Genomic DNA, 21,516 nt, shown 5'->3' with positions numbered 1-21,516 from the left:
CATCATAATACTAGTTTCTCTACTTTCATATGTGTTTGAGACTTTCCATTAAAAGATTCTAAAGAGCCCTGAAATAACTAAGTTTAAATTTTTAATGGAGGCATCCAGTAGACTGCTGGGAAATTTGAGACTGGTATTTGATTAGAAAAGTTGAATCAGAGATAGAGAATTCAAAGTTATCTATCTATCTAGCTATCTATCTGTCACCATATGCTATCTGTCACCATATGTACATCCATATACATGGAAATGACTGAATTTATCAAAGAAAAGTGAGAGATTAGCTAACAGAATGTTAGAGAAATCTCAGGTTTGAGGGTGAGGAGAAGAGAAAAACTAGAGAAGTAATGATCTGTAACACAGAAGAAAAATACAGTTCACTGGAGGTGAGTTTTACACTGAAGGATGTTTAATCCTATGCAAGGGTCAATAGAAAATTCTTACTGAGAAAAAGTCATTACTTTTGTCCAGGAGGGGGTTTCAGTAGAGTGAGGGATGGTTAAGCCAGGTTGCAAGGGAGGCAGTGAAGATGAGAGGCAGTAACTGGATAGGACACCTTGCTCAAGGAAAAGCCTAGGTTTTCTTTAGTGTGTAGGCATCTGAGTGGTTTTATACAGAAAGGATCTGTGCAAGAGCAAGAAGTTAAAGATAAAAGGACTCAGGAAGAAGGAGATTGAAATGAAAACAAGAGTAAAGTGGGAACTAGAGGAAAAAAGGAAGGATGGGTAAAGATAGAAATTTTAAAGTAGAAGGGAGAGATGTTGAAGGAATTCACTCAGTCTGTCTGACTTACAAGTAAATCACGTTATGGGTGATGCAGAGGTCCAGGCCAAAACTAGGAACTAGAGAGACGCAGGAAAAAAACATAATTCTGTTTTAAAAATAAGATTTGTGACTTTTACTATATTTTGTAACCCTTATTCTTTTTTAAATGAGTAGTAAGTTGAAGTAAATGTCCAAAAGTTAAATTAGAAATAGTAATTATTATACATTATATTGTACCTGTATTTCCATAGAAATCATGTTTCCTAAAAATATTTGAGAGTAAAAATCCAATGCATTAGGGGCTTCCCTGGTGGCGCAGTGGTTAAGAATCCGCCTGCTAATGCAGGGGACCCGGGTTCAAGCCCTGGTCTGGGAAGATCCCCTATGCCACAGAGCAACTAAGCCCGTGCGCCACAACTACTGAGCCTGCACTATAGAGCCTGCGAGCCACAACTACTGAGCCCACGTGCCAGAACTACTGAAGCCCGTGCGCCTAGAGCCCGTGCTCCACAACAAGAGAAGCCACCGCAATGAGAAGCCCGCACACTGCAACAAAGAGTGGCCCCCGCTCCCCACAACTAGAGAAAGCCTGCGCCCAGCAATGAAGACCCAATGCAGTCAAAAATAAATTTTTTTAAAAAAGAGCCCTTTTTAAAAAAAAAAAAACCAGTGCATTAGAGAAGCATGTCATTTACAAGATTACTGAAGACTTCTGTTCTCTTTCTTTTTTTCTGCCCCGTGTCCCCCCCGCTTCCCCTGAAGTGCCCAGTTCCTCTCTATCTGGTACACATTCAGTATTTGTCTTTGTTTTCTCTTAGTAACACACTCTAATTAGCATTGATTTACGATAATGTTAGTAAATGGTTATAAAGGTATTGCAGCTGTAGAATCATGTATTTTTTAAACTTTGGGTATAATTTTACTTTTTTTAATACTGAAATATGGATATAATCTTATTAACATCGAATTTCTGTATTGATACTTTTTTTCTGGATTGTTGGATTTGTGGTTTAAAAATTCATTTAATTATGTTTTAATCCTTAACTTAGAAGTTAACAGCTTGCAAACATTTGCTATTCCAGGCTCTATATTTCTCAGTATACTCTCAGGGTTTCTTTATCCCTTTCCACTAGCCTTATTTCTTGTTTGTTTGGTAAGTATATAAAATGAAATCGGGAGACTAGAAAGAAATAACTTTAAATAGAATGATGGGAATGCAGATGGCATCCTAGTCCCACTAGTCTCTGGAAGCATAGACTTATTAGTTTTAAAAGGGGGTTAATGTTACAGTAATATCTGTTAAGTCCCTCCATAAGGAGATGTTATAGTTTGGCTTTTTTCTAGAACAGGGTTATCATAGACTTAATTGCATTTATAGGCTCTGTTCTAGCCTTTGCTTTCTATACTGTTTTGTAATTCAAATAGTCCAAGAATGTTGGTGGGCCCAAGGAGTTAAGTCCCATGGCAGGAGGTGGTGTTTTCAAGCATAGGATTTGAAAAAATATTGCTCTTGAAGTTTTATTCATAGGCTAATGGCTAACATTAACTATTTGGATATTGTCACTAAGTTTAATCACAAGTGCCAGTTTGTTTTAGCTGGTCTCATTTTAGTTATAATTTGGTCAGAGAAAGGACTAGATCAGATGGATTCTTCTGCTCTGCTCAAGAGATGTTACACAGAGTATCCACCCCATACCCCAAAAGAAAGAAACTAGTTGAGGTTTGCCTTAGGTGAATATATATCCATGTGAATAAGATGGAAAAGTACAAAGTGCTTATGAGTTCTTGTTATTTTGTAGTGTTCTGGACTCGGTGCCTCATTCTGCTATATGCTCTCCTATTTAGTTGGGAGGCCAGTTGTCTATAAATACCTAACTGAGAAAGCAGTAAAATGGTCACAGCAGGTAAACATGTATTTTTAAATTATTTGATGTAATTCTTTGGCTACTTGGGGGGTCAGTGTATAATATCTACATAAATTAACTCAGACTCAGAGCTTTGATAAAAATGATCTTTTGAAAATTAAGTGGTAGGCAAATAATGTTAATAATTTCAAGTATGATGTTTTTGTAACAGTAATCTTAATTCTTTATTCCTAATAACTTCAGTCAGAGCACAAAAGTCAAAGTGTCAATGTAAAGGCATCCATATATTTAGACACCTCACCTGTTTTGTGTTGATGCAGGATGCTGTCAGTGGGTCTCTGAAAAACTTGTATCAGCCAACCGTTTTAATGCATTTCATCAGTGGGAAGAACTTATCTTCCGTTAGGGTCTCTGCAAAGACTAGCAGTGATAAATAGAAGGTCTACTGCCCAGGAAAGTCTAGCATAGTATTGCTAAGAATCTTATTCTTATAAAGAATCAGAAGAAGCAGACTATTAAATCAGAGGAATTTTAGAAAGTTACCCCTTTGTTTTACAGGTTAGGAAATTAAGAGAAATTAAGCATTTTGTCCAAAATCAAAATCACTATTTGTGTAGCAAGATCTAGGAAGTATAAACTGTAATCAGTGCTTTTATTTAGTCAGCTAAATGTTTCTATATGCTTGTTTAACCTCATTTATCAATGATGAATGAATTCACTCATGTGAAGTACATTAACATAAAGATTATCTGAATTTTAAATTGGAGGCCAGGTTTATTGATGTACTGTACTAGCCCTTTATATTACAGGACGTTAAAGGCATTAAAAAGTTGGTCATTTGATATCTATCTTATATATAGTTATAAATTTAATTTTGCCTTTTTAGGTTTAAAATGTTGTTGAGCCATATTATCTAGGCTGATGTAGAGCCATCTTTAGTAGTATAACATTACACTATAAGCACAATCTTAAAAATTTTCATCTGATGTTATTTAGCTCTGGTAATGAACATTTGATAAGCAGTTCATTGTCATTTTCAAGCTCATTTGATCATTTCTGTTGGGTAAATGCTGAGCTATCAGGGATAAGAATTTGAAATAAGGTATTTTATAATCAGTTTATTTTCAGGCTTGGCTTTATCTTGATCCTAACTTGTTTCTTTCTTGTGACAGGTTGAACGTCATAGAGAACATCTCATTAACTACATTATATTTTTGAGAATAACACCATTTCTGCCTAACTGGTTTATTAATATTACATCTCCTGTGATAAACGTGCCATTGAAAGTTTTTTTTATTGGCACTTTTCTAGGTAAGCCCTCTGGTTCATGCTGTGTTAGAACTCATTGTGTACATGTCTAGCAGTGTCCAGCTGGGCTAGATTTTGTGCTCTTTGCAGGCATGCCAGCACCATATATAACTGGTGGGCACAGAGCCTGGCCCATATAAATAGATGCTCGGAAATGTTTGTAGGATTGTGTTGATTTAAATTTTTTTTTTAAACAAGAGCACTCTCTGCTGGATATTTTTTTAATCATGTAGAATTAAGCAGGACTTTTTAACTCCATTCTCTCCCTCAGTGGAGAGAAAAAAAAAATTTGAAGATGCCTTTTTTGAGTACTTTCTCCTTTGTCTTCTAATCAGGTACTGAAATACTGAACTTTAATTTTCAATAGAAAATTGATCCTATCTTTTTATTAACATAGAACTTATTATGGGCATTACTGAAAGTCTGAGGGAAAGCAAGGATGAACAAGAAGTTTCTTGCTTTCAAGGAGCTAACACTTAATTTTGAAATTAATCAGTGGGTGTAAAGATTCATTTATATATTTGTGAATTCTGATAGTTCTTTAGTAAGAGTATTCTGCTTTTCTTCCAAATTTAAGGTGAATTGTTTAGATACCAACAAAATGAGCAGATTCCTCAAGTATTGACTGTCTGTTAAAGCTTTACGATAATACTTAATTTTTTATTGCTATTTTTAGAAAATTTATAGACAAACTTAAAAATCTTAGCAGGTTCTCTATAAAAGTGGGAAAAAAATCTTAGCAGGGGTAATTTTGGATTTTGTAAAATAATACTACACTTATAGAATCAGAAGAGAGAATTTTTGTACTGTCTCCTTATTTTACAGATGAAATACCTAGAGATAAAGTTAACTTCAGCTTTGGCTAAAGTAATTTTTCCAATTTGTTCTGGCTTTTAATAAAATGTGGCTGTTCCACCATGCTTTTGTATAAACTGCTCTTTTTACTCATATATTTTGAGTATCTTTCCATTTCTGAGTATCTCCTACCACTCATTTTTTTTTTTTAAACTCATTTTTAACTATACTCTATCAAGGGTGAATGACAGTTTACTCAATCTTATTTTTGAAGACTTAGATTTTTTCCAGAGTTTTATTATTATAATTCTTTGATGAGCATCCTTGAGACTAGATCTTTGTTCATATACATTAATATTTCCTAAAGTTGAAATTGGTGGATCATAGCACATTCATTTTTTAAGGCTGTTGATAAATTTTGTAAAATTATTTTCTGGAGACTTTCCTTGGGTTTTTAAATTCATTATCCTTAAGCGGTGATTATGAAAGACTGAATTCTTTATATGGAAATAAACTTGAGGGGCTTTAAATTAAATTAAAATTTTCCAATTGTAAATCACTATATTCTTAGAAGAAATTGTATACACACAGTATTTTAATTTTTAAAAATAATTGATTGTTTTTTACCATATGTTTTTACTTTCTATTTTAGGTGTTGCACCTCCCTCTTTTGTAGCAATTAAGGCAGGAACAACATTGTACCAGCTTACAACAGCAGGGGAAGCTGTTTCCTGGAACTCAGTATTTGTTCTAATGATTTTGGCTCTTCTTTCTATTCTGCCAGCCATCTTCCAAAAAAAACTAAAGCAGAAATTTGAGTGAATAATCCTCTGGGTTTTAGTTTTCCTATCATCATCATCATCATCTCTCAGGATTGGCAGGTTTATGTGTTAAAATCACCTCTTCAGTAAATGAAACAGGAATTTGTAAAATAAAATTTCCTATCTGGTGGTTAAAATAATGTATTTAAGTGGCAAAGGAGAGAAGAAATAAAAATGGAAATTGGTATACCATGAAAAGTGCTGTCAGTAGTTACGATAAACATCTCCTAAATTACTATTCCAAGGCTATAGATAATAAATGTAGCAGCATAGTACGAAATTCTTGACCCAACAGATTAACTCAATATATTTCATGAACTGGCCATAAATACTTACCCTTGACTTAATAATTTAATATTTTTCTCTCTATTCCATACTATAACTAAAATAGGAAAAGCAAATACAAAATTCAAAAGCAAAGATACAATATTGCTGTTTTGACTAATGTCAGCCTTCTTTCAGAGCATAAACTTGAAAACTGAAGCTCAAAAGAAATTTACATTTTCTTTTTACCTTTGAGGTAGTAGACTTGTTTTGAAGTTGCATCTTAGTGGACTACTGAATTTGGAAAAGATATCAAGTTATATCTGTTTAGTGAATTTTATTTTTGTCTTCTGTTCTAGATTATCATGGATTGGTCTGAAATTTAAAATTTTGACCAGTCTGTTTTCATGTTTCCTAGCTTTCAAAATATTTCCACTGTGCATATACAAAATGGCAATGACATGATAATTGTATCATATTGGTGTTGATAATTTATATTCAGATAATATTTTGTTACACAGTTCCCCTTTACTATCTCAAAAGGGTATCAAAAAAGCAAACATTCAAAGTATGCAGTTTTTAGATGTTAGATTAATTATGTTACTTTATATTTTGAAACAAAAGCAGTGTCAGTACAGCACTCAAGTAGTTGAATATAGTTTATTTGTTCCAATGACTGTAAAATTTACCTCATTTATTTATTAGTCTGGTCATTAAAGTATGTATTATGTAATTATCCTTTTTTATGCATGATACATAAGAATGCCTTGTTTCATTTCTAGTGATGGCTTTTTTGTTTGGGGCTGCTTTTGATTAATGCAGTTTCCCTATTTAGGGTTTTTACTTTTTATATCAAAGTAAAATTAAATTCTCATATGGTAACTACTATTTAAATAGTCCTGGAAAAACTAAACAGCTTTTTGCTGCTTGCTTAATGGTAATAGCCTCGATCGCTTGATTCTAGGACATAGAGTAAAGTACTCTGTCAGTTTTACCTTCACCCAAGACTGTCATGTTGAAAAGTACTTTAGCTGTGGAAGAAATCCTTGTATGTTTTTATTGTGAGAGGTATGATCAGCCTCAAAGCCAGTTTCTACTACATAATGTGGACTGATTATTTTTTCTATCGCAGTATTAACAAATGGATTTATTGTAAATACAAAAAAATATATTAATTAATATACTATTCTTATGTCACCTGGACTTTTGTGTGAAATTATTTATTGTTATTTCTAGCAAGGTTTTCTTCCTTTCTTATTGACCAGAGACTGAGTGATAAAGCTTTTGTTATTTTTACAAACAAAACATAGCCTTTTTGGACAAAGCTCACTAAATATTACTGTATAAAATGTAATTGAGTAAATTTTTATCAGACTTTTAAAAATAAGAGTTTGGACTCAGGAGCAGCCTCACTATTCCATTATGTATATATTGTACTTACTCTATTCTCAGAGTATTTTCCCTATCCTTATCATTGATCCTGTCCCTTTGCTGATTATTTTTTCTGTTAGAAAACTGTAGTTGTCACTTAAGGTGAGGTATATTTTCTTCTCCCAAGAGAATAGCCAGTCTTTCCACATTCATCATCATTGTCTGTCAAGAAAGAACCTTCAGCAGGCTGAACTCTAAATGCATTTGGTGGCCTATATTCATGGATTCACAGACTTGGCCTGATGCCAGATGTAGATTCACGCTTCAGCCACATCTTGAAGACAGCTACATAGTAATAACCACCAGAGGGCAAGTATGTGTAGTGGGGAGGCGAGCAGGCTAACTAGGAAGTTGACACACTGAAACTGTTCACCTCTTAGTTAATGGCCTCTCTCTGGAGCTCTATTACTTTGAGTGTAATATTTCTAAAACACTTAATAAATGTAAATTAAAATGTAAGAAGAATAAATTGTACTGAAAAACTTAAGTGTAGCACTTGGGATTTATTTCATGGAAGTATTTGTATTTAAAAAAACTTTCATTGAATAAAAATATTCTTTTGAAATTCTGTGCACATTTTCACCTCTAAGAACAAAGAAATTGTTTTTTAAACCTTTAATTTTTATAGTTGGCTTTTGAGAATCTTAAGGCATTTAAAATTTAAATTGTAGAGGTAAGTAAGTACAGGTAAACATTTATTTAAGTATCTGTATATATAATTTCTCTATAAAGGAATTGATCTCAGAGAGAGCAGTGAGCAGTCCTGAAGAGAGAATTTTAGTTCCCTGCCCAGGAATTGGACCTAGGTAGCCTGGATGAAAACCAGGAATGGTAGCCACCAGACCACCAGGGGCTAGAAGCTAGAAGCAAAGTGGCCCTAGCTCTTTCCCGTTTGAAAGGAAGAATGTCTTGTTCAAGGAGGCAAAAACTGTAAAAACAGGTACAAGGTTTATTATTAAAGACAGCACAACGTATGGGACAGCACACAGAGAAGCAGTTTGTTTAAGACAGAAGTAAGGCAGAAATACACACCCAGAGAGAAAGGGTATGGGCATCCTCTCTAATGAGGAGGAGCACAGTAAGTTAGAAGCCAGGCAGAAATAGACGCCTGGAAAGGAGTGTGGGCTTCCTGAATGAGGAGCGCAATAAAGAGGTGATTTCAATCACATATAGGACAGCCCTTCCGGGTCTTTGTTTACATTTAGCCAATTATCTTGTTTCTTTTTTCACACCTGACTGGTCCTAGGACTCTCCCCAACATGCATGTGCAACTTTTTTTTTTTTTTTTTTGCGGTACAGCGGGCCTCTCACTGCTGTGGCCTCTCCCGTTGCGGAGCACAGGCTCCGGACGCGCAGGCCCAGCGGCCATGGCTCACGGGCCTAGCCGCTCGGCGGCATGTGGGATCTTCCCGGACCGGGGCACGAACCCGTGTCCCCTGCATCGGCAGGCGGACTCTCAACCACTGTACCACCAGGGAAGCCCTGTTTAGATGTTTTAAGGTGGATCTTATTGCAGTTTCAATACTCTACTGATTATTGCTCTTTCCCTTTTTTCTTCCTTACATGGGGAAAACTTGCTAAGCTGGGTGACTTCGGAGGATGTTGTTTAAGCTCTAGGCCTCATTTTTCTCATCTGGACTAAGTGAGCTCTAAGGTCCAGGTTCCTTACAGCTCAGACATGATAGGATTCTCTGAAATTAATGAGATACATTAATAGACCCTTCTAACTAAAAATATTAAATTAAGCAGCCTTTGCTTTGTCTAGCTTGTTTTTTTGTTTTAAAAATTTATTATTTTTGGCTGCGTTGGGTCTTCGTTGCTGTGTGAGGGCTTTCTCTAGTTGTGGTGAGTGGGGGCTACTCTTCATTGCAGTGTGCGGGCTTCTCATTGCAGTGACTTCTCTTGTGGAGCACGGGCTCTAGATGCGCAGGCTCAGTAGTTGTGGCTCGCGGGCTCTAGAGTGCAGGCTCAGTAGTTGCGGTGCACGGGCCCAGTTGCTCCGCGGCATGTGGGATCTTCCTGGACTAGGGCTCGAACCCATGTCACCTGCATTGGTGGGCAGATTCTTAACCACTGTGCCACCAGGAAAGTCCTGTCTAGCTTGTTTTATAGCTTACAGTGCCAGATGTAGATTTCACATACACTATCTCATTTAAATAAATTAACCATTTTATTTGCAATGAAAGACTTGAGAAAACAGAACAAGGGCTATTCCCATTTGGTTACTTTGCTAGTAATATGAGGTAGGGTAAAATGGAAATTGTTTAGGGGGCTAAAAGGACTCTTCTGAAGAGACTTCATCCTAGAAATACTTGGTATGAAAAACAGAAGTCATAATATCAAGTCTGATGACCACTTCGAGTTATATGGGATGGTACTTTGAGAATAGAAGGTGGGGGAACTCACTAACTCCTATATTATATTTTGGGGGCCTGCCTGGGCTCCTTAATCTAATGTTTACTATCATGTAACATCTGGAGCTGTGCCAAGTGGGTACTCTTGTCATGATGACTGAACTGTTAGATAAAGACTGCCAGGAAGGACTTTCCTGGTGGCGGTCCAGTGGTTAAGACTCCACGCTTCCACTGCAGGAGGTGCAGGTTCAATCCCTGGTTGGGAAATTAAGATCCTGCATGCTGCGTGGGCATGCTCAAAAAAAAAAAAGGAGTGATAGGGAGTAGAAATTGACCCAGTGTTAGCCACTGATAGTTCTGGAGTACCACTTGAAAGTCTAAGGGGACTTTTGAAAACCACTCTGAAATCATAAAACTATGAAAGCTGAGAGATGGAATTACGCTGTTCAGGTCTGTGTATTTTAAATGAAAAACTAGTCACATTTTAGCATTGTCTTAACCCTGTAGAGTGAATCTATAAGAATCTTCATCCTGAAATTATAGTCTGGAAGATGGGTCTTTTGTGCAGCGTCACCTACACTTCCTTAAGAAAATGGATTCTTTCCTGGAAAGCTAACAGGCCCAAGGTAGACATAGTGTGCTGAGTCAAGACCCCTACCTACTTTAACCTTTGAGACGGTTTCCTGGTGACTAGATCAGCACACTGGGGCTTGCTTTGGAATTCATGTTAGAACACCAGTCAAGGTTTGTGATGGATAATCTAATGTGTCAACTTCACTGGGCCATGAGATGCCCCAATAGCTGGTTAAACATTATTTCTGAGTGTGTCTTTGAGGGTGTTTCCAGAAGAGATTAGCATTTGAATTGGTGGTCTGAGTAAAGCAGATTGCCCTCCCGTATGTGGGTGGGCATCATCCAATCTGTTGAGGGCCTGAATGGAACAAAAAGGTAGAGGAAAGTTGAATTCACTCTGCCTGATGGTTGAACTGGAACATTGATCTGCCCATGGTAGTCCTAGTTCTCAGGCCTTCTGACCTGGACTAGAATCAACATCATTGGCTCTCAGGCCTTCGAACTGTACCACCGACTCTCCTGGGTCTCCAGCTTGCCAGTAGACTGTGGGATTTCTCAGTCTCTGTAATCACATGAGCTGATACCTTAATAAGAAATCTCTTTATATAAATATATAATATATATATCAACGTTTCCTATTGACTCTCTTACTCTGGAGAGCCCTAAGGTCATAGGCTACTATTAACTAGAGAAATATTGAAAGGAAATAGTGATAGATATTGCAGAGGAAAATTGGAATTCCTGGTGAAGTCTGGAAATGATGAAGGGATAGTGATTGATACAAAAAAATTAGAATTATACGTCATCATCAAGAATTATACGTGGTCTCAAAGGTGCAGATGTCCATGTCAGTGTAGTGGTAAGCATGAGTCCTTATATAAGGTATTTGGTAATGTGGATAATTGTCAGAATTTATGGCTACACAAAAAATAGGAAAAATAAAATAATCCCTACCTATATGAAGACTTGGGAGATTTCTCAAGTCATGCGATAAGGGTGCTATCAAATACATTTTGGAACATCAGGTCTAGCTGGAGTCAAACATTATAGAAGCAATTTTTAGTGATGTTTAAGTGTAGAAACTAAGATTCCACCTAAGGCCTGAGAGACTCTTGAATCATCTTTCTTAGGTCTCAAATTTGGGTGGAGAAGCAGGATGACACACTGGTTATCTTTAGATAACAATTCTAGCCGGCCTTGTTGGGAAGAGAGGCATCAGTTCAAACGAGCTGGAACTGAGTTCAGAGGCCCAATGAGTAAAGTTCTGGGCAATGGAAAGAAATACATTCCTTACCTTTTGATCGAAGTGCTGCCTAAAGCAAGCCCTAGACATCAATTTGCTTCAGCTGTGAATGTGTGGAAAGGCTTGGTTACAAACAAAACAAGCCTAGCAGGTTTTGGAATATTTGGGAGAGGTTCTGAGAAAACAAAGGGCTGCTTGATTCGGGGAGTGGAGGAGGAGAGTGGGTGGGGCTGAAACACTAACCTATTTGTTACTGTTGTAGAAGCTGGGCATTTGGGGAAGACTGCACTCATGTCCTGATTATTAGTTATTAATTATTAATCAGGGTTCATTGATGGCAAACAACAAAACTCAACTCTGGCTTGAGCAAAAGGATATTCATTGGTACCTTTGGAGGCTAGGAACCAGAAGCACTGGAATGGCCTCATAACAGGATAGAGGTCGGGCTACTGCCAATGAAATGAATAAAGTACAACTGTCTGCATCTTGTAGGCATTTGCTCAGCATTCACATTCCAGGGGTTACCACTGGAATGGTAACCATTCCACTCAGCCACCAGACTAAAGGAATTGGAATGCTGATAGGAAGGGGAAATGAATTTAAGTTAACCAAAAAGCCACAAATGGAAAACGGGAAATGAGAGGAGCTGGAATGATTGATCCCTGTGAGCAGAAAGCTTGAAGGTCATACATACACATCCTCTCCCTTAACAGTGATAGAGACCCTGAAATGAGACACTGAAGTAGTCAGGAAGCCCATCTGATGATGTACATTCTCAGGGCATGGGACAGAGACAAAAGAAACCCGATTCTGAGGGTGCGGAGAGTAGCAGAAGATCCTGCCTGGGAACTCGCCTAGTTTGGGGGTTTATGCTGTTTTATCCAATAAGAATGTGCTAAATGTCTAAAATTGAGAGCTCCCAGTTTTGCTCTTCTGTCAGTCTTCCTCCTAAAAATGGCTCCATTAAAAAAAAAAAAAAAAAGGCTCCATTCATACATCTAGTTTTTTATGCCAAACACTTAGTAGCCAGTCTTTATTCTTCACCCTGAATTCGATTCATCAGCACAACTTATTAATTATGCCTCCAGCACTTTAAAAAAATATAAATTTATTTATTTATGGTTGCATTGGGCCTTCATTGCTGTGCGTGGGCTTTCTCTGGTTGCGGTGAGCGGGGGCTACTCTTGGTTGTGGTGCACTGGTTCCTCATTGCAGTGGCTTCTCTTGTTGCAGAGCACGGGCTCTAGGCTTCAGTAGTTGTGGCTCGCAGGCTCAGTAGTTGTGGCTTGTGGGCCCTAGGGCGCAGGCTCAGTAGTTGTGGAGCCTGGGCTTAGTTGCTCTGCGGCATGTGGGTTCTTCCTGGACCAGGGCTCAAACCCGTGTCCCCTGCATTGGCAGGTGGACTCTTAACAACTGCGTCACCAGGGAAGCCGTACTTCCAGAACTCTTGAATCCAACTACTTCTTCCATCTTTATTGCTAGCATTGTAGTTTGTCCAAGTCCATTTACCTTTGACCTGGAGTACTTCAATAACCTAATTTGTCTGCCTTTTGCCAGGCTTGCTCCTCTAAATTCCATTTTCTACACAGCAGCCAACATGATCTCTTAAAAACTTAAGTTACCTATCAAGATTGTGAACTACCATAGCCTGCTGGCTTCGTGTCCAAAATCAGCCCTAGAGGAACAAGGGAAGCAAGAGAGAAGCACAAACATCATGAGAAACCTCTGGGGAGAATGAAAGCTTTAGAGACTCTCTGTGTGTGTTTGCACATGTATGCTCACTACTGCTAGTAGCTAGAGCCATGGGGGAGGACTGGAGACAAATGAAAGTATGGGTTGAATGTTTCGAAGTTACATTTTTTTCTCTTCCTGCGTTAAATAATAGCCCAGACTCCCTGTATCACCGGGATAACAACAGGATAGTGCGAAAGTGCTGCTGGGGTGAAGAACTGATGAACACGGGGCCTAGCAGCCCTCAACGTTCACTTCTCTCCACCCCTGCCCCCGACCCCACCCCAATCCAGGACTTAGGAATCATAAACTAAAGAGACTACCTCCTACATTGGGGTTTCTTTCCAAGAGTTTATAGGTAAATCCCTGACCTGAGGAGTGGCCTAATAAAGTGGCAGTCAAAGGAACCTAGTATCTGAGGCTTTCTGCCCTGGAACTTACTCCATCCTATCTCTTTAAATTCACTGGGAGAGACACTGAGACTTGGCCTTCAGTCTCTGCTTGATAGATATTAACAGAAAGAGTAACTAATACCAGGAGAACATACGATCATTAACCAAGACAACTAGACACCTAAGAAGAACAATCACTATGAAAGAAAGACAGCAAATTGAACAACGTATAATACTTAAAGCAGAATTATTGGATGAGATAAATGTTAAACAATAAATATATTCAAAATAATAAAGATATTAATATGCTATGAGAACAAGAAATCATAAAGAACTAGGTAAAATATTAAATATGATATGTATAATCATTGAAATAAAGAATATAATAGATGAATATTTAAACAAAAATTTTAAGTGAGAGGATTGAAAGGTATACCAGGTAATTCTAAATCAAAAGAAAGCTGGAGCACTTGACAAAATAGACTTAAAGACAAAAATATCATAGGTGATAAACATATACTGAGAAAAAAGTATAGAGTGGAAGATACAATGATTATAAGTATAAATGCATTAAAAACATAGCTTCAAAACGTAAAAAGCAACAACCTATAGAACTGTGGGGAAAATGGATAAATTGATTGCAGTTGGAGATTTTAACACATCCCTCTCAGAAACTGAGAAGCAGACAAAAATGAGCAAATACTGAATATATGAAAACTAAATTAATTAAAGCATATATATGTATGATATATATGTAGAATTATGTACCCAAAAAAGAATACATATTCCTCTGAACACATGCAAAATCTTTACAAAAACAGATCACAGAGAAAGCCTCAATAAATTGCAAAAGATTGATATCAGACAATTTTTTTAAAAAAATTTATTTTATTTATTTATTTGTGGCTCCATTGAGTCTTCGTTGCTGCATTCAGGCTTCCTCTAGTTGCGCCAAGCTAAGGCTACTCTTCGTTGCAGTGCATGGGCTTCTCATTGCAGTGGCTTCTCTTGTTGTGGAGCACAGCTCCAGGCGCATGGGCTTTAGTAGTTGTGGCACGTGGGCTCAGTAGTTGTGGCTCACGGGCTCTAGAGCACAGGCTCAGTAGTTGTGGCCCATGGACTTAGCTGCTCCATGGCATATGGGATCTTCCCAGACCAGGGATCGAACCTGTGTCCCCTGCATTGGCAGGTGGATTCTTAACCACTGCGAAGGGAAGTGGTTAAGAATTCCCACACCAGGGAAGCCCCTAGACAATCTTTATACTGCAGTGAAGTTAGAAATTAATAACAAAAAGGTAGCTTAAAAATCCAATTTGTGGGACTTCCCTGGTGTTCCAGTGGTAAAGAATCTGCCTTACAAAGTAGGGGATGCGGGTTCGAACTCTGGTCAGATAACTAAGATCCCACATACCGCGGTGGGCAACTGAGCTCGCGCACCTCAACTAGATCCTGAGTGCTGCAAACTACAGAGCCCACGTGCTCTGGAGACTGCATGCCACAACTGGAGAGAGAAAACCTGCCCGCCACAACTAGAGAGAAGCCTGTGTGCCACAACAAAGAGCCCGTGCCACAGTGGAAGATCCAGCATGCCTCAACGAAGATCCCACATACCACAACTAAGACCTGATGCAGGCAAAAAAATAAAAATAAATAATAAAAAAATTCCAATTTGTGTAGTAAAGGAAAACATAAAGGATATTATGAAATATTTGAAATTCAATGATAATGAATATCTTATATGTTAAATTTTATGGGATACAACTAGCACAGTAGTTAAAGTGAGATGGACTAAACACACTTAAATATTTTAATTACATCAAAAAACAAAAAACATTAAAATTTGAAAATCAATCGATGTAATCCACTATATTAACACACTGAAGAAGAAAGTTCATTTATCATTTCAATAGATGCAGAAAAAGCATTTGGCAAAATTCAACAGCCACTCATGATAAAAACGTTCAGAAAAAGGAATAGAGAGGAACTTCTTTAACTTGATAGAAAACAACAGCTAACTAAAGAAGAAATAGTTATTATTACACTTAATGGTGAAAGATTGAATGTTTTCCCTTAGATCAGGAACAAGGCAAGGATATCCACTCTCACCAATTTATATAACACAGTGTTGCAAGTTTTAGCTAGTAAAATGAGGCAGAAAAAGGGATAAAAAGCATATAGGAACTTACCTAGTGGCACAGTGGTTAAGAATCTGCCTGCCAATGCAGGGTACACAGGTTCGGGCCCTGGTCCTGGAAGATCCCACATGCCGTGGAGCAACTAAGCCCATGAACCACAACTACTAAGCCTGTGTGCCTAGAGTCTGTGTTCCACAACAAGAGAAGCCACAGCAATGAGAAACCCGTGCACTGCAGCAAAGAGCAGCCACCGCTGGTCACAACTAGAGAAAGCCCGCGCACAGCAACAGAGACCCAACATAGCCAAAAATAAATAAATAAATTTATATGAAAAGAAGCATACAGATTAGAAAGGAAGAAATAAAATTGTCCCTATTTGCATATGACATGATAATTTCCATAGAAAATACCAGGGAATTGACCAAAAACATGCCTAGAACTAATAAGTGAGTTCAGCAAGGTTGAATTTCTATATACAACAATGAACACATAGAAATTGAAATTAAAAATATAATACCATTTATAGCCACTCAAAACAAAATGAAATACTTAAGTATAAATCTAACAAAGTGTATACAGGACTTGTATGCTTAAAACTAGATGAGAAAGAAGAGACATACTGGACTTCCCTGGTGGCTCATTGGTTAAGAATCCGCCTGCCAATGCAGGGGGACAAGGGTTCAAGCCCTGGTCCAGGAAGATCCCACATGCTGCAGAGCAACTAAGCCCGTGCACCACAACTACTGAGCCTGCGTGCCACAACTACTGAAGCCCGCGTGCCTAGAGCCTGTGCTCCACAACAAGAGAAGTCACCACAATGAGAAACCTGCGCACTGCAACGAAGAGTAGCCCCACGCACTGCAACAAAGAGTACCCCTTGCTCACTGCAAGTAGAGAAAGCCCGCGTGCAGCAACGAAGACCCAACGCAGCCAAAAATAAATAAATTAAATAAATAAATTTATTTTAAAAAAAAAGAGAGAGAGAAGAGACCTACCATCTTCATGGACTGGGAGACTCAACATTGTAAAGATGTCAGGTCTCCCCAAATTGATCTATAGGTTTAATCAATATCTCAGCAAGATATTTTATAGATATAGATAAGATTATTTTAAAATTTATATGGAAAGGCAAAGGAACCAGAATAGATAACACTAGAATAGGTAAAAAGTAGAATAAAGTAGGAGGAACCACTCTTCCCCATTTCAAGACTTATTATATAGCTACAGTAATCAAGACAGTGTGGTACTGGCAGAGGGACAGATATATAGATCAATGGAACAGAACAGAGAACACAGAAAGAGAACCACACAAATATGCCCAATTGATTTTTGACAAAGGTGCAAAATCAGTTCAATGGAAAAAATATAGCCTTTTTAACAAATAGTGCTGGAGCAATTTGGACATTCATGGGAAAAAAAAATTAACCTCTACAAAAACCTCAAAACATATATCAATTAACTCAAAATTAATAATAAAACTCAAATGTAAAATATAAAACTAAAACTTTTAGAAAGAAATATAAGAGAAAGTCTTTGTTATCTAGAGCTAGGTAGGGTTCTTAGACTTGTCATCAGAAGCATGATTCATAAAATGAAAAATTGATAATTGTACTTCAGATTTTAAAATGTTTACAAAAGATCTTGTTAAGAGGATGACAAGACAAGCTACGGAATGCGAGAAAATATTTGCACACCACATATTCAATACAGGCCTGGTATCTAGAATGGATGAAGAGCTCTCAAAATTCAACAGTAAAAAAACCCAACAATGCAATTAGAAAATGGGTGAAAGGTATGAACAAATATTTCACCAGAAACAATATACAGATGACAAACAAGCACATGAAAAGATGTTCAACATCATTAATCATTAGACAACTGCAAATTAAAACAACAAGATATTCCTACACACCTGAGTGGCTAAATAAAAAATAGAGACAGTACCAAATGTTGATAAGGATGTGGAGAAACTAGACCATTCATTCATACATTGCTGGTGGAAATGTTAAATAGTATAGCTAATCTGGAAAACAATTTTGCAGTTTCTTTAAAAAAAGTAAACATGCAGCTATCATATGACCCAGCAATTGCGCTACTGGGCATTTATCCCAGAGAGATGAAGACTGTTCACATAGAAACCTGCATATGAATGTTTATAACAGTTTCATTCATAATAGCCCCAAACTGGAAACAATACAGATGTCCTTCAATGGGTGAACCATTAAACTGTGGCACCTTCATACCAGGGAATACGGCTCAGCAATAAAAAAGAATGAATTATTTATTCATACAACAACTTGAATGAATCTCCAGAGAATTATACTAAGTGAGAAAAGCCAGTCATAATATGTTATATATGATTCATTTCTATAACATTCTAGAAGTGACAAAATTATAGACATGGAGTAGATATTAGAGGTTGCCAGAGACTAAGGAAAGGGTGGGTGTAGGACAGAAATGGGTGTGGCTATAAAAGGACCACTTTAGGGATCGTTGTAGTAATAGAAGTGTTCTGTATCTTGACAGTAACAATGTCAATATCCTGGTTGTGGTATTGGACTATAGCTTTCCCAGATATTGCCTTTGGAGGAAATTGGGTAAAAAGTAAATGAGATCTTTCCATGTTATTTCTCAAGGCAACATATAAATCTACAATTATCTCAAAATAAAAAGAGTAATTTAAAAACAAATGAAATGATGGGACTTCCCTGGTGTCCAGTGGTTAGGACTCCACGCTTTCACTGCCAAGAGCATGGATTCAGTCCCTGTTCTGGGAACTAAGAACCCACAAGTCGCTCAGTGTGGCCAAAAAAAAAAAAAAAAAAAGAAGAAGAAGAAGAAACAAATTACATAAATGTGTTGGAAATAGAGCAAAAAATCAAAGCCCCAAAACAAAAAAAAACAAGAAAGAATAAGATAACCGTAGAAATTAATGAACTAAAGAACAAAAAGCCAATAGAGAAGATTAGCAAAATAAAAGTTAGTGCTTTGAAAAGATTGTCAGTCATGTTTGACAAGTCTGATCAAGGCAAAAAGGGAAAATGTGCAAATAAATAAAATACAAACAGAAGAAGAGGAAATGGCTATATGCACAATAGAAAATTTTTTATATTTCTGAAATAAATATATATTGGAAAATCTAGATGAAATAGATAAATTCTTAGAAAAACATTACAAAAAATACAATGCCACAATTGGCAGAAGAAAAAACAGAAAACTTATACAGACCAAAATGTATTAAAAGAAATTGCAAAGGTAATCAGGCACATCACTTTCAAAATCCAGGTGTTTCTCAGGTAAGTTCTAACAAACTTTCAAGGAACAGTTTATTCCTGTCTTATACAAGCTTTTCCAGAGAGTAGAAAAAGACAGAAAGCCTTCCAGTTCAAAGTGCAAGTATAGTGGTATAATTTTGATTCCAAAACCTGGTGAGAATAATTCAGTAAAAAAAATTAGACTCATTTCTTTTATGAACACTGATGCAAAAATTCTAAATATTGTATATCTAAATCCAACTCTTACATTTAAAAAATACATCAAGAATAAGTAAAATTTATTCCCAGACCATAGTGATAGTTCAACATAAGAAAAATTTATCAGTGTAATTTGCCACATGAAGAGGAGAAAAAAATACATTATCTTGGTAGATGCAGGAAAATTTCTGATAAAGTTCAATATCTATATAATATATAGTAAAAATTGTAATTATTACAAGTCAGTAATAAAAGGTTATTTCTTTAATCTGATAAATTGTTTACCAAACCTATAGCAAATGTCATTCTTTTTTTTAATATATAAATTTATTTATTTATTTATGGCTGCATTGGGTCTTCATTGCTGTGCGTGGGCTTTCTCTAGTTGCGGCGAGCAGGGGCTACTCTTCGTTGTGGTGCACAAGCTTCTCACTATGGTGGCTTCTCTTGTTGCGGAGCACGGGCTCTAGGCGCACGGGCTTCAGTAGTTGTGGCACAGGTTCAGTAGTTGTGGCTCACGGGCTCTAGAGCGGAGGCTCAGTAGTTGTGTTGCACAGGCCCAGTTGTTCCGCGGCATGTGGGATCTTCCCGGACCAGGGCTGGAACCCATGTCCCCTGCCCGGCAGGCGGATTCTTAACCACTGCACCACCAGGGAAGTCCCCCAAATATTTTTTGTTTTTTTTGTTTTTTTTTTTGCAGTACGCGGGTCTCTCACTGTTGTGGGCCTCTCCCGTTGCGGAACACAGGCTCAGCGGCCATGGCTCACGGGCCCAGCTGCTCCGCGGCATGTGGGATCTTCCCGGACCGGGGCACGAACCCGCGTCCCCTGCGTCGGCAGGCGGACTCTCAACCACTGCGCCACCAGGGAAGCCCCAAATGTCATTCTTAATGGAAAATTTTAGATGCAATCTCTTTAAGCTTGGGAACCAAATAAAGATTCCCACTGTGATTGCTACAGTTTGACATGACACTGAAGGTCTTGGCCAAATGCTGTAAAGAAAGACAAAGAAATATTAGGCGTAAACATTGGAGGGAAAAGATATAACTGTCATTATTTGAAATTGCTACAATCATCTACTTAAAACAGCAGAATAAACAAACAAATTGAAACTAAAACAAGGCGTTAGCCCGGTTGCCGGACACAAATAAATGGCATACCGGTTAATAGGATCTACCATCTTAAAAGATAATCTTTTGGGACTTCCCTGGTGGTGCAGTGGTTGAGTCCGCCCGCCGATGCAGGGGACATGGGTTCGTGCCCCGGTCTGGGAAGATCCCACATTCCGCGGAGCGGCTGGGTCTGTGAGCCATGGCCGCTGAGCCTGCGCGTCTGGAGCCTGTGCTCCGCAGCGGGAGAGGACACAATAGTGAGAGGCCCGCATACCGCAAAAAAAAAAGATAATCTTTTGGAATCTCAGCCGTAAACTACAAGGCAATCTCCTCCATGAGGAATTTTTGTACAGCTGTTAAAGGACTAAGTGTTCTCAATGTAGTTAGATCTATTTGCTCTTAACTAACCATGAGCTCTTTGAGTACAGGACCTCTGCTGATGAGAGGGAAGGTTGATGCAGTCCCGACCAACTGGTATTACTTCAAGAATGGAGACATAAACTTCCTGTTACAAAATAAATGAGTCACGCACCCGGAGGAAATGTATAGCATGGGGAACACAGTCAACGAAAATGCATAGCCCTTTGTTCAAAAAGCAGAAAAAAAATTAGTGCCATTAAAAATACTTAAATGTGGGACTTCCCTGGTGGCGCAGTGGTTAAGAATGCGCCTGTCAATGAGGATTCCCACGTGCCTAGAGCCCATGCTCCACAACAAGAGAAGCCACCTCAATGAGAAGCCCGTGCAGTGCAACCAAGAGTAGCCACTGCTTGTTGCAACTAGAGAAAGCCTGAGCGCAGCAACAAAGATCCAGTGCAGCCAAAAAAAAAAAAAAAGTCCTGAATGTAAACATTTTTCTTTGTTTCCAGGGTCTTCTTGATTTGTCCTGGTGTTTGTGTTTACTGTTAGTCTAGGCAAAGAAAAATTAAAATTGTAAATTATTAGCTTGAATTTTATATTTATCTTTATATTGTGCAGTGGCAGTTTTAAATGCAAATATAAGAACATTTAACTGAATATAGAATCACCGAAATTATACAGTTCTGCTGTGACGCTCATACATGCACATTCACTTTATTCTTACACGAACATTGGAAATACTGCAAAAAGTAACTCAACCGTTTTTGTTTCACTTCGTGATAAGCACTCATTCTACCAGCATTCTTGGACTTACTGATGAACGAAAAAGGCCTGAAAGGAAAAGGAACTATGGGTTGCCCTGTTTTTCCCCTTTCTTCTATGTCACCATTTTTAG

The 21,516-nt window shown here is 37.8% G+C and overlaps 1 protein-coding gene across 2 annotated transcripts in view; it reads left to right on the top strand.

Moving 5' to 3' along the window:
* The window catches only part of TMEM41B (transmembrane protein 41B), a 30,556-nt gene extending 22,767 nt beyond the window's left edge, over positions 1-7,789 (top strand). Inside the window, exons 4-7 of one of the 2 annotated variants that reach the window (XM_060018468.1) lie at positions 1,825-1,918; positions 2,565-2,669; positions 3,803-3,941; positions 5,386-7,787. In XM_060018468.1, the coding sequence (XP_059874451.1) occupies positions 1,825-1,918; positions 2,565-2,669; positions 3,803-3,941; positions 5,386-5,555 (508 nt within the window). In that variant the 3' untranslated portion in view covers positions 5,556-7,787. Of the gene's footprint in view, positions 1-1,824; positions 1,919-2,564; positions 2,670-3,802; positions 3,942-5,385 lie in introns of both variants that reach the window. The other variant, XM_060018469.1, reaches the window with a different exon arrangement.
* Positions 7,790-21,516: the final 13,727 nt, after the last annotated feature.

This window comes from Delphinus delphis, chromosome 8, assembly GCF_949987515.2.
Source record: "Delphinus delphis chromosome 8, mDelDel1.2, whole genome shotgun sequence".
Classification (NCBI taxonomy): domain Eukaryota; kingdom Metazoa; phylum Chordata; class Mammalia; order Artiodactyla; family Delphinidae; genus Delphinus; species Delphinus delphis.
This window is presented reverse-complemented; position numbering and strand designations above follow the sequence as displayed.